This window comes from Betta splendens, chromosome 5 (genome assembly GCF_900634795.4).
Source record: "Betta splendens chromosome 5, fBetSpl5.4, whole genome shotgun sequence".
Taxonomy (NCBI): Eukaryota; Metazoa; Chordata; class Actinopteri; order Anabantiformes; family Osphronemidae; genus Betta; species Betta splendens.
The window spans coordinates 5,010,907-5,024,962 of NC_040885.2; the positions used below are offsets into that span (position 1 = coordinate 5,010,907).

At 48.9% G+C, this 14,056-nt stretch overlaps 1 protein-coding gene across 2 annotated transcripts; it reads left to right on the forward strand.

The window, feature by feature from the left end:
• The first annotated feature begins 3,486 nt into the window (after positions 1 to 3,486).
• Positions 3,487 to 13,390, forward strand: wnt7aa (wingless-type MMTV integration site family, member 7Aa). Of its 2 annotated transcripts, XR_003786015.3 has the most exons (5): positions 3,487 to 3,915; positions 4,002 to 4,228; positions 5,349 to 5,620; positions 7,485 to 8,031; positions 9,334 to 13,390. XR_003786015.3 is itself a non-coding variant. In XM_029151741.3 (4 exons), the coding sequence occupies exons 1-4, from the start codon at positions 3,845 to 3,847 to the stop codon at positions 7,962 to 7,964; spliced, it is 1,050 nt and encodes a 349-aa protein (XP_029007574.1). In that variant the 5' UTR covers positions 3,487 to 3,844; the 3' UTR covers positions 7,965 to 9,300. The 2 variants fall into 2 exon arrangements, 1 of the variants encoding a protein (XP_029007574.1); XM_029151741.3 differs by lacking the exon at positions 9,334 to 13,390 and having other exon boundaries at positions 7,485 to 9,300.
• Positions 13,391 to 14,056: the final 666 nt, after the last annotated feature.

Here is a 14,056-nt window from a genome sequence, read left to right on the forward strand (position 1 = left end):
TTACACATAGATTGATGTTTACATTGATTTTAAATATAGCTGTAGGTTAATCTCCAAACAGACGGGGGCGCCGGTGTGTTTGTAACAGTGTCGTAAGCGCGGCCACATCCCACGAAGAAGAAACAGTCAGAGGGTGGAGGTGCATTTCAACATGGCAGACAGGTGGGTAGACCATGTTAACCATCCATATGTCAAACTATTCTATCGAAATACTTAAATATACATTCATTCGAAACGCCATAGTATCGACTGGAATCTTCTGGTGGTGAAATAGATGAGCGCTACTTTTTCTTCTAAAAGGCGTTTGCCTTTCTGATCCACCATGCTGGAACGTGTTGCTAGCTAGCCGCTGCCTCGGCTCAGCTAACAAGTTGTAAGGAGTGGTTAACTGGTGTAGCCAGTAGAATGGGATGCATCGACAGGCGGTTAAGTTTATGTTTATGTATTACATTTAGTAGAATTTCATATATGGCCAACGCCTCCAAATAAGCGGCGCTAGTCAAGGATCGCCCAGTCACGTTGGCCCAATGTTAGAACCAGTTAGCTTGCTAGCTTTTACTGCCCATTTTAAAGAGTAACGTTATCAGTCCTCACCCCATGATCAAGACTGGAAGGTTTAAATTCTGTTAATGTTGAGCACCTGAGCGAATGTCGTCAAACAACAAAGACATCAGCTGCGCACATTACAACAGATTAGACTGTACACAAAGCTGATACATGTACATTGTTTGAAGGCTTCTTTCCTTCAGACTGACGCAGCCACAACATTTTTTCGGGGTTACAGCAGATTTGGTTGTGAAGTGGCATCAGGAAGAAATCCACAGCGTGAGGGGATGAAAGCTTCCTCCTGATCCTTCAATGTCACCGTGCTGCCTGTCCCAGTCTCCTTATTCAACCTGAAGATTCAAGGACTGGTTTATTCATCAGTTAATTCACAATTTAATAACTACACAAATTATCAGCAGAATGAATTAGCTTCTCTAATATAAAGATTAGCTGCAGGTCAATAATTTAAGTGTAGAATCCGAAGGCCAGTCTGGGCAGAAGAACTGAATGGAACTAAACTGGAAACGCAAATTAGATATTTTAAAAACAAAGAATGGACATTTGCTCATGTTTTCAATTGTGTTACAGCTAAACAGCTAACAGAGAAATTATTTGGGAAATAAGTACTTAGAATGCTACATGTTCAGATAGGCGTAATCACCCAAGTCTCATGGGCTTAGGGTAGACATCACTGTACAAACATGAGCCCGACTGTTACTTTATATGGAATGAAGCCTTGGGGGGAAAAGCCTGATGCTTTGGATACTGTACCCCCAGGTGCATCATTTGATCACACTTCAACACTGAAACTATGTGGAACTGCAGTAAACAATTAGTCATTTTCAGAAGTAATTAAAAAAAGTAATGAATTTAAAAAATCTTTGAAAATTTTAACAACTATTGATACTGTATCACATGTAGCCAGGATGCACTGGGTGCACAACCTTTGAACTGGTACAGACCCCTGACCTGAGTTAGTCTGTTAAGTCTGTTTGGGCTGGCTGTTAGATGTTGGTTTATTGGCTGCTAGGGGGTTATTTTCTAGCTCAGACACTAGGTGCCAGCTGCTGTCCATGGTACTGAAGGGATCGGGTTAGTTGCTAAGGTTGCCCACAGTAAATTTACAAACGCTTTGATTTTGATAAGTGAGAACATTGTCATATGTTTCCAGTGACACTATTCACATACAAATAAAGGTGAGGAAGTGTTGGTATATTTCGTTTTACTCCCACAGCCTCAGGTTGAATTGTCACTCTGGAATCTAATTTTTCTCTGCCTGTCTGTCTTTCTCTCCACAGTCTGTCTGCAGTTTAATTGAGTTTGTGCTTTTGGTCTTGGAGTCTTTTCGTCACCGCTGCTCAGCTTTGACCGCAGCTTTGTTTGCATTGTGGGTTGAGGTAGTAGGTTGTATAGTTTTAGGGTCACACCCACACTGGGAGATAACTATTCAACCTACTGTCTTTCTCAAGGTGTAAGACACTCGTCTTGGCGCCCTACGTGTGGATCCTGAAGGCCTGTTCTCAGACACAGCTCCACTAGGTTCTGTGTGTATGTTCCAGCTGCTCATGCGGTGTGAGGTAGTAGATTGTATAGTTGCAGGGCAGTGATTTTGCCCAATTTAGGAGATAACTATACAATCTATTGCCTTCCCCGAGGAGAGGCCTGTCTTCAGTAATAAATTATTTTATTAGTGTAAGTTGACATAAGTTCTGACAATTGTATTGGAGACAATGCTTCTTTTCTATTACAAATATGACCGTACATGTAAATGTGCTTTCATTAGGTTTAGTATTTCAGATGATTTATGTACAAATTATTTTTCAATGTGTAGTGACTGTAGTAATAGTGTATTATCAGATTTAAAAGTATTACAATGTACAGAAATTGAAATTTGAAGCAATATTTCCTGGACCTAGTTGAGGTGGAGCTGATTTTGTTTCTTTGTTTCTGCTGTTGTTAGTAATAAAATAAATAGTTGTGCAGAAAGATTTCATGTAGTTGTTTTCAGTCTTACACCAAACCACAAGCATTAGTAGTTATAAAACAAAAAGGTTCCAAAAGAATAGAGGCGCCAGTGAACCTGACAAAGGAGTTTAAAACCAGCATGATGTTTGCTTATATGTGAAGTGTTGAGTCTATTGAGCTCAGAAAAACTGACAATGAAATGCTCTTTGCCTTAGGCTGGGTCACCGTCTGTTCTCAGAAATACAGAAGCAACCCCAGGGCTCAAGAGGGCAAACCGGGCCTTTGGTCCAGGCCCTAAAAGCCTTGAGCTGCTTCTGCTGTCAGCACTTGGTCTTGACATTTATGTGAGATCAGACATAGCTCAGTAGTGAACATGGTGGTAATAAGCACAGATGCTAGAGGAAGCTTTGATCCACTGCAGCCTCACACTGTTGACCGTTGTGACAGTAGTTCCATCGGCGTCCAGCAGATGGCGGTACAGTCCTTTGGTCAAAAATTATAAAGATGTGTGATCATTTTATAATTATGTTTTAGTGATGTTTGTTGTTATGCTTGTGGCCTGAATTTAGTTCCAACACCCCATTCTATAAGATCATCTTCTGGTCATACACCCAACATCTTTATCCACTAAAGCAAAATACTATTTAACTATGTTTTTTATATGTTATTTTTTCCCATTACCTCATATTAGCATGTTAAAAGACGAAAACATCAATTCCAATGTTACGCAAAGGAAACTTATTTGTGTAATTTGATTTGTTCTGTTGCTGCATACAACAACAGTAAACAAACAAACAAAATCTGTGTGTATCATTTTATCTATCATTATCAGTGAAACGCAGTAAAAATTAGAAATAACTTAATGCTACTGTTACACAGTTCCTCGACTTTTAATTGGTTAATTGAAACGTGATCCGGTGCAGGCGGGGCGCGGATCAGGGTGGGAGGGGCGTTTATTGGTGGAAAGTGGCTAAATATAAAGTAGGACGGGACCGGAGCAGTCCGTGAGCTCGGTGCTGGACGGGTCTGGCTGAGCTGTCATGTAGCGGCTGCCTGGTGCTGAGCGTGTACCTGCAGGCTGCTCGGAGGCGCGTCCTGCGCGGAGAACACGCCCCGGTGGAAGAGGTGGAGGCGCAGAGGAGCAGAGCCGCTCACCTGAACGCAGCGGCCCGATGCCCCACGACAGGCTCGCACCGCCGGACACCTACCGGATGAAATCAGGCCGAGTCCGTCCCCGCAAACTCCGCTTTGTCTCGAGAGGCTTGATCCGCGTGCGCAGGTCGGAGCACCTGGAGTAAAGCAGAGCAGAGATCCGCTGACGGGCTCGAGCAACATGAGCAGGAAGACGCGGCGCTGGAGCTTCCACTTCTTCCTGTGCCTCGGAATAGTGTATCTGAAAATCGGGTGAGGTGATCGAGGCTCGAGGTGTTGTCTGTAGGTGAGGGATGAGCACGTGGACGCGCGCCACGCTAACGTTTGCTTTCACGCAGGGGTCTGTCCTCCGTGGTGGCGCTGGGGGCGAGCATCATCTGCAATAAGATCCCGGGCCTGGCGCCCCGCCAGCGGACGATCTGTCAGAGCCGCCCCGACGCGATCATCGTGATCGGGGAGGGAGTTCAGATGGGCATCAACGAGTGTCAGTTCCAGTTCAGGCACGGACGCTGGAACTGCTCGGCCCTGGGGGAGAGGACCGTGTTCGGCAAAGAGCTCAAAGTGGGTACGTTCGCTTTGAGACGGGGTTTGACGGCTGGTTGCGCCACAACCTTTATCCCCTCACTGTTCTCATAATATTAAATGAGGCGCGTGACTGATTGAACTCACATTATCAGCTCTACTTGAGTCTCTCTACTAAACTGACACACGTCAACATCCTTTAATCAGCATTTTAAAATGGCTTTAAAACCTTGATAATGGTTGAAATAGTTCTTCTTTACTCGTATAGTGATGAAACAAACTCCTGAAAACGTCCTCTGAGGCCCTCTGACGCTCAGGCTCTGTTCTCAGCGCGTCTGTTCGATGGGAAAACGAGCCACAGATTTTATCCTGTGTGGAATAAGGCTGGAGGCCACGTTTGGCCCCAAAGACACAGCGCTGCGGAAGCAGGCGGAACATCTTGTTTACTGGCTGTTGGCTGTCGCGTCTCCTCTCATCGGCCTCATAGATGAAGATGAAGCTTTACAGTTTTGTCCTTCAAGTCCAAACAGGTTCTTTCCTCCAGGTCTATGGCTGCAGCTTGTGGCCCATTTAGGTGTTTTATGCAGTTTGTGCATCAACTTTAAGCAGCTATTTTAGACCTTGCCTCCAGCGCCTGTCGACACGTTTGAATTCAACGAAAGGACAAATGGTATCAACGCAAGCAAACGCTGCCTGCTGACGTGTTCCCAGAGCTGTGGCAGTGGTTTAACTGGTGATGGTGGTTTTACCCCAGAAGCCGTCCATGCAGGGAGGCTGCAGCCTGTCAGATTCACCTCCACAGGGTGGATCCCGTGTGACGGCGGCCGGGACCAGAGCCAGATGGAGCCTGCACTTTTATTACTTTATCTCTATAAAAGAGCAGTAATGGGTGAAGGAGCTAATCTAGCGGCTGGATTTCCAGACCAGCCACAACCTCCACTACCTTTGATCATAACTCAGAAACACCATGAAACGCTTTCCTGCTTTTCTCCTCTAAACCGTTCCAATCGATTCTCTGCATGAGGTTCTGTTCTGACAGCGTGATTGATGAATTGGACCTGGCGTGTGTGCTTTCTGACGGGGTTGACGGCAGCGATGCCAGGTATGCATTGAGAGGAGGCCTGTTGCTGTTCAGCGCGTTGAGCGTCCCTTCCTCTCTGCAGGCAGCAAGGAGGCGGCGTTCACCTACGCCGTCATCGCCGCCGGCGTCGCCCACGCCGTCACCGCCGCCTGCACGCGGGGCAGCCTGAGCGGCTGCGGCTGCGACAAGGACAAGCAGGGCTTCTACAACAAGGAGGAGGGCTGGAAGTGGGGCGGCTGCTCGGCGGACGTTCACTACGGCCTCGGCTTCTCCAAGATGTTCGTGGACGCGCGGGAAATCAAGCAGAATGCCAGGACTCTCATGAATCTGCATAACAATGAAGTGGGACGCAAGGTGAGTGGTTGCCAGGAGACGCTGAGGGGCCGTGAACGCGCTGCAGGCTCACATTCATTCCCCAAAGAATCCGCTACGGAACAAACCTGTACACAACCAACACACAGTGAAGCAAATCACATCAGACTGATGTTGAAGCAGAGCTGATGCAGGTCTGGACGGTTCAACGTCATTAGATTTGCAGATAACAACCAAGTATATTAGTGTTATTTGTGTTGCTGTAATCAGGAATGAATCCATTTGTTGACCTCTGACTGCGTCCATTTGTTTATTATAACGAGTGATGCAGTTGTTTAGCAAACCGTGTCCATCAGGGTCCAGTTTAAGGTGATGCTTACATCTGACTGCACTAAACATGTCGTCAGCACTGTTCTGAGGAGGTCGCCTCCATGTGACTCATTAGCTGCTAGTCTGGGCGCTGAACCTTCTTCACATATGGATGATACCCAGACCTCTCTGATTCATCCCTCCATTTTTTCTTTCATCTGACTTGTTTGTTTGATGAAGAAACATCCCCGTCATCCTCTGGTAGAATTAGTTGGTGCTTGGTTTTCTCCTCTGGAGGTTGACCTCATCAGAGCCGCACTGACTCGTAGCTTGACTCCTGTCTGTTACAGGTCCTGCTGCTTTCACTTAAATAACCCGTTTACATTCAGCTTCTTGAGCTGCTCCAGGACCAAAGCCAGAGGTTATAACACATCCACGACTTCTCCCTTTGAATAAGTGGCTGCGTACCATTGGTGTCAATGTGAAAATGAGCTTCTTGGTCTGTGTCTGTATCAGTTTCTCTCTGTCTTCCTGCATCAGCCAGAATGTGAGAGTGATAGATGTGTAAACAGCTACTATGCACTTATCAGACTGTTGGAATTACTGTAGTAGTTTCATGTGTAATTTCAGATTTAACCTGATTTCGGTCCCGGCCCTTCGCTGTCTTGAGAAAAACAAACAGTGATGTAAAAGGTGCCACATGAGCTCAAAGGGGATGCGTCAGACAAACAGCGGCAGCTCGGCTGCTGCGCTGCTGTTTGTCACGACCGCACTGAGCTGCGTGCGTCCAAGGATTCAAGGATTCTGACAATTACCCCAGGAGACTCCAGAGAGTCTGAGGCCCCATCACACATGATTAGCAGCAGTGATCCAGGCAGCAGGAAGGATGGCGGCCTGACGTCAGCCTGACGGCAGCATCTGGCGACGTCCGGTGACGTCTGGTGACGTCCGGCGGCGTCTGGTGACTTCACCGCTTCTGCCACGGCTGAACGCTGACCGTCGCTTTAGTCAGATTAGTCAGATTGTTACCTGAGCTGCTACAAGAACTGACCCACTGGTGGGAAAGTATTTGTACAACAGTGAATTAAGACCTCAGTGAATGACTGTTTAGTGGAGCTGGGAGCCTCTGGTTGAAGTTATGGAGCCTCAGACTCCTCATTTTGCAGTTCATGCACCAGCGTCCTGCTCCTTCAAGCCTGATGAGAGCTTGTGTTTCTGGCTGAGTCGTTTAAATCCAATGAAGATCAATGACTCCAAAAAGCCAAATCCCTCTAAATGCTCAGTGACACGGGCCAAACGCAGCCGATGCCGTAGTGCGATCAGCTCCTTGTGTTTATCTGTTAATGGCTGAACCTGTTGTCAGAGCTTCTCTGTGGGTGAAGCTGATCCCAGACGGAGCCATAGGGTGAGAGACCGTCGCAGCTTTGAGCTCTGGAATGCAAGGGTTCGTTTGTCTCAACCTGTTCATACAATACCACTTGTATATTATTCTGAGCATTTGTGAGCTCATGGTTTCAGAACAGCAGAACAGGCTGTGATCTCTGAAGGTGTGATGTGACCGCCCCTCATTCACACCTCTGCCATGCTCTGCTTCCAGGTTCTGGAGAAAGGCATGCGTCTGGAGTGCAAGTGTCACGGTGTTTCTGGGTCGTGCACCACCAGAACCTGCTGGACCACGCTGCCCAAGTTCCGCCAGCTGGGTTTCCTCCTCAAGGACAAGTACCACCAGGCGGTCCACGTGGAGCCGGTGCAGGCCAGTCGCAACAAGCGGCCGGCCTTCCTGAAGATCAAGAAGCCGCAGTCGTACCGGAAGCCCGTGGACACAGAGCTGGTCTTCATCGAGCGGTCGCCCAACTACTGCGAGGCCGACCCGCTGAGCGGCAGCGTGGGCACGCAGGGCCGCCTGTGCAACAAGACGGCGCTGCAGCCCAACAGCTGCGACCTGATGTGCTGCGGCCGCGGCTACAACACGCACCAGTACTCGCGCGTGTGGCAGTGCAACTGCAAGTTCCTGTGGTGCTGCTCCGTCAAGTGCAACACGTGCAGCGAGAGGACAGAGGTGTACACGTGCAAATAGGCGGATTTAAGAAGACGGCCGGAAGTGACGGGGCCACAGGAACCCGTCCTGGACTTTGGCTCCGCAGGTGAGGCCCGTCCTCACACTGGACTCAGCAGCGGACTCGTGCTGTGGGTCGGGCCTCGGGCTCGGATTCGCTGCAGCCACACTGGCCCAACCGCCCGACGCCTTATTTACGTTAATAACTTATTGAGTGAGAAAACTACTGATAATTTAGAAATTTCATCAACAAAACCGGATCGCGTTTGACTTGTTGTAGACTCTGGCATTTGTTTTTAAAACAAAAATATTCAAGTGCACTTAAAGAGACGTAAACACTGGAGCTGAACCTGAGCTTGACTGAATGATGTGAGACGCCGATGCTGAACTACTGATCCGGGCTCAGAACGGTCCTGTTGTGTTCCCCTCCCTCCAGTTTGCTGCTACATGTCTGAAGTTGTGAGTTTGTGACTTAAAGCTACACTGTCGCCACCACAAGCAAATGCAGGCTTCCAGGCATCCATCCCCCGATGTTGGCTCAGAGAATTTATTTTGTAAAAGATTATTTTTATATAAATGTTTTTTTTTTATTTATTTTATTTTCGTAAGATGTATTTGCTTAGCATTTTTAATTTGCTCCGTTGCTATGGAAACGACCCACTGACCCACAGGCCTCAGCAGGTGAACACTGTTGAACCGCCTGCTGCCTCGCTGCTGTGCTGAGGACAGGCTGTCGCCTCCTGCTGCTTCTTCACTCCTCTGTCTGAAAACACAAAACATGTACTTAGAGTTTAATGTCCATAATCAGATTTTTATATGATAAACTAGTATTAGCAGTAACATTTGGCGCAATTTGTAATATAACATGATACGTGATTCCTTCTTTGTTCTACATTCAGTTTATCCTTTAAAATGCTGACAAACGGTTAAAGGATGCTACAATAAAAATGCTGCAAATAGAGCTACAAGCTGAAATCATCAAATCCGTTTATTAACTCAAAGTATAGAAAACACCGGCGTGAAGCGTCTGTGTTCAGTAGATGTTAATTCCTCAGTCCACTTAAAGTGCCTGCCCTTAAACAGCAGTTAGGCCACAAACAAACGATTCTACGAATGTATCAGCGCTGTATGACTGAACCAGTGGGAGACGTCATGTTGTACTTGCTTCACACCTAATTCACTAAGTGGTTAATGTGAACTAGGCCAAAATATGGTGACAGCACGTGGTTACGTTACCACAGCCGTTAAAGCTTTTCTCTTGTCTGCTGTCGTGTTCCTCAACAATCACAGGTTGTTATCTTATGTAAACACTGTCACATTCAGTTTCGGTTAATAAATCCTCTGTTGGAAGTGACAATGGTAATAAAGTGCTTTTACTGCGTATTTCCAGGTTCAGTGCTGCTTTGGGGGCAGATCAGATGAAGCAGGGCCGTGTTGTCCCTCTCCTCCCTCTGCCGTGAGGAGCTGCCAGTTGATGGATCGCTCTGACATCTGCTTCATTCACTGCACAACAACGTTGCTACAACAACCACGCTGTGGCCCCAAAAATGCTCCTGGTCCCATCGAGAAGCCAGACCGGCCATTAACAAAACGGGAACCGTGCAAAGCCCACATCAAGTTTGGATGCTGCCTGTTTCATGGAAGTGGCCAATGGAAAGAAAGCGGGGAGGGGGACTTAACAATTGCAAGGGGATGATGTCAAGGAGGATTTCAATCCGAGCTATAGAAGTGGTCTTAAGTCCCGGAATAATTGACACAAAACATTCCTCAGCTAAACTTTGCCTCAATAGTGATGCTTTCAAAAGGCAGCTGGTCAAATAGTCTGGATAGAGCAGCACCAAGACTCTGTCAGAGCTCAGCAGCATTCTTTCAGAGAGCTGGTTCGTTACATGCTCAGTTTTTTTTCATATCCCCTACGAATGTGGCTCCTAGGAATGTCATTCAATATTAAACACAGGTGTTAACCTATTTATTTTATTATGAATTAAATCAGAAAAAGAGAGGACGTTCTGTTTCTAATGATAAAAGACCTATTCTTTAACTGAAGGTTCAATGTAACTACCAACTCTGTTTTCAGTGGAGGTGGGGAGCTGTTGACCTCAACTGGGGGTGTTATCAGACGGTGGAAGGAGTACTTTGAGGATCTCCTCATCCCCTTCAACATGCCTTCTGCTGTGGAAGCAGAGGCAGGGGACTCAGAGGCGGACTCGCCCATCACCCAGGCTGAGGTCACGAGGTAGCTAGTAAGCTCCTTGGTGGCAGAGCAGCGGGGGTGGATGAGATTCGTCCTGAGTACCTCAAGTCTCTGGATGTTGTGGGGCTGTCTTGGGTGACACGCCTCTGCAACATCGCGTGGACGAGGGGGACAGTTCCTCTGGACTGGACAACCGGGGTGGTTGTCCCTCTTCACAAGAAGGGGGACAGGAGAGTGTGTTCCAACTATAGGGGGATCACACTTCTCAGCCTCCCTGGGAAAGTCTATGCCAGGGAACTGGAGAGGAGGATTCGGCCGATAGTCGAACCTCGGATACAGGAGGAACAATGTGGTTTTCGGCCTGGTCGTGGAACGCTGAACCAGCTTTATACCCTCAGCAGGGTGCTTGAGGGTTTGTGGGAGTTTGCCCAACCAGTCTACATGTGCATTGTGGATCTGGAGAAGGCATTCAACCGCGTCCCTCGTGACATCCTGTGGGGGGTGCTCCGAGAGTACGTAGTCCAGGGCTCTTTGCTAAGGGCTGTTCGGTCTCTGTACAACCGGAGCAGGGGCTTGGTATTGCCATGGCATTGGCAGCAATAAGTCAGACCTGTTCCCGGTGCATGTTGGACTTCGGCAGGGCTGCCCTTTGTCACCGGTTCTGTTCATTATTTTGATGGACAGAATTTCTAGGCGCAGCCAGGGGCCGGAGGGGGTCTGGTTTGGGGACCACAGGATAGCATCTCTGCTTTTTGCAGATGATGTTGTCCTGTTGGCTTCATCAGGCCAGGACCTCCAGCGTGCGCTGGTGCGGTTTGCAGCTGAGTGTGAAGCGGCTGGGATGAGAGTCAGTACCTCCAAATCTGAGGCCATGGTTCTCGACCGGAAAAAGGTGGTTTGCTCCTGCCCCAAGTGGAGGAGTTTAAGTATCTTGGGGTCTTGTTCACGAGTGAGGGAAGGAAGGAGCGTGAGTTTGACAGACTGATCGGTGCGGCGGCTGCAGTAATGCGGTCGGTGTATCGGTCCATCATGGTGAAGAGGGAGCTGAGCCGAAAGGCAAAGCTCTCAATTTACCGGTCAATCTACGTTCCTACCCTCACCTATGGTCATGAGCTTTGGGTCATGACCGAAAGGGCAAGGTCACGGATACAAGCGGCTGAAATGAGCTTCCTCCGCAGGGTGGCTGGGCGCTCCCTTAGAGAGAAGGTGAGGAGCTCTATTACCCTGGAGGAGCTTGGAGTAGAGTTGCTGCTCCTCCACATCGAGAGGAGCCAGTTGAGGAGGCTCGGGCATCTGGTTCGGATGCCTCCTGGACGCCTCCCTGGGGAGGTGTTCCGGGCATGTCCCACCGGTAGGAGGCCCAGAGGAAGACCCAGGACTCGCTGGAGAGTCTCTGTGGCCTTGGGGTCCCACCGGAAGAGCTGGAGGAAGTGTCCAGGGAGAGGGAAGTCTGGAACTCTCTGCTCAGACTGCTGCCCCCGCGACCCGGCCCCGGATAAGTGGATGAAAATGGATGGATGGATGGATGGATGGATGGATGGATGGATGGATGGATGGATGGATGGGTTCAATGTACTGTTCCCATGTTTATATTGTAAATTTTCACTTATTTTTAAGCTGTGCAATTAACATTAACAAAGCACTCATTTGAGTCAGCACTGGTGGCTGGTCCCAGTATCAACAATGGTGGCTGGTCCCAGCATCAGCACTGGTGGCGAATCCCAGTATTGACGGCGGTGGCTGGTCCCAGTATCGACGCTGGTGGCTGGTCCCAGCATCAGCACTGGTGGCTGGCCCTAGTATCAATGCTGATGGCTGGTCCCAGTATCAATGCTGGTGGCTGGTCCCAGTATCAGCACTGGTGGCTGGTCCCAGTATCATCGCTGGTGGCTGGTCCCAGTATCATCGCTGGTGGCTGGTCCCAGTATCGTCGCTGGTGGCTGGTCCCAGTATCATTGCTGTTGGCTGGTCCCAGTATCATCGCTGGGGGCTGGTCCCAGCATCAGCACTGGTGGCTGATCCCAGTATTGACGGCGGTGGCTGGTCCCAATATTAATGCTGGTGGCTGGTCCCAGTATCAGCACTGGTGGCTGGCCCTAGTATCAATGCTGATGGCGGGTCCCAGTATCAATGCTGGTGGCTGGTCCCAGTATCAGCGCTGGTGGCTGGTCCCAGTATCAGCGCCGGTGGCTGCTCCCAGTATCAATGCTGGTGGCTGGTCCCAGTATCAGCACTGGTGGCTGGTCCCAGTATCAGCACTGGTGGCTAGTCCCAGTATCAACACTGGTGGCTGGTCCCAGTATCAACACTGATGGCTGGTCCCAGTGTCGACGCTGGTGGCTGGTCCCAGTATCAGCACTGGTGGCTGGTCCCAGTATCAGCACTGGTGGCTAGTCCCAGTATCAGCACTGGTGGCTGGTCCCAGTATCAACACTGATGGCTGGTCCCAGTGTCGACGCTGGTGGCTGGTCCCAGTATCGACGGCGGTGGCTGGTCCCAGTATCGACGGCGGTGGCTGGTCCCAGTATCATTGCTGTTGGCTGGTCCCAGTATCATCGCTGGGGGCTGGTCCCAGCATCAGCACTGGTGGCTGATCCCAGTATTGACGGCGGTGGCTGGTCCCAATATTAATGCTGGTGGCTGGTCCCAGTATCAGCACTGGTGGCTGGCCCTAGTATCAATGCTGATGGCGGGTCCCAGTATCAATGCTGGTGGCTGGTCCCAGTATCAGCGCTGGTGGCTGGTCCCAGTATCAGCGCCGGTGGCTGCTCCCAGTATCAATGCTGGTGGCTGGTCCCAGTATCAGCACTGGTGGCTGGTCCCAGTATCAGCACTGGTGGCTAGTCCCAGTATCAACACTGGTGGCTGGTCCCAGTATCAACACTGATGGCTGGTCCCAGTGTCGACGCTGGTGGCTGGTCCCAGTATCAGCACTGGTGGCTGGTCCCAGTATCAGCACTGGTGGCTAGTCCCAGTATCAGCACTGGTGGCTGGTCCCAGTATCAACACTGATGGCTGGTCCCAGTGTCGACGCTGGTGGCTGGTCCCAGTATCGACGGCGGTGGCTGGTCCCAGTATCAGCGCTGGTGGTGGGACCCAGTATCAATGATCCACGTCTGTTATCAGTCTTTTTGTAGTTTCATTCATTAAATGTGAATAGTTTTTTTCCCCAAAATACTTACAATGTCACAGGAAATCGTTACCTAAGAAGACAAAATGAATGCTGAATTGACTAAACACACTTGTTCTTAAATGCTGAACGTCTGGCGGTATTTTTCCACTGGAGACTTCAGCTTTAAACCCTGACAGGTTGCTGCAGAGACTCAGCTCCACTCACTGAAGGAAAGTCTTTGTCAGAAGCTTGATTATTTAAGACTTGCCTTGAGAAGGAGGTCCAATCAGAGAACCACGAGCTCAACACAAGGTGCACCCACGCTGGAGACCCAAAGGCTGTTATGAAGATTTTAATTGAGGGATGCATAAATCAAGCAGTTGCCAGCACATACGCTGCTTGAAACAGGGAGTGCAGTAAATCTCAGTTTGACTTAGCAGTGAATAAATGACTGATGGATTATGTCTTGGTTACAGTAACGCGAGGCACGTCTGATTATGATGAATACACAGCCCTGAGCTAAACTGTATCAAACTGCACATAAATTGTTTCGTGTCAACTGTGTGATATTATTTCACAGTTTAAAGAACAAAATGAACATGTAAGGCTACAAAGTTACTTGTTTTGGTGGTTTCTAGACAGATAGTTTAGGGCTTTAAGAGAATAATGTGGAGAAGATTTTAAATTCAGGGACAGACAAGGTGAAAAAACAAACACACTTCTGACTTACAAGCAAAAGTAAACAACATAAACACAACAGAAACGATCAGCGGCGCCACACAAGATGAAGCTCAGCCGCACAAAAAT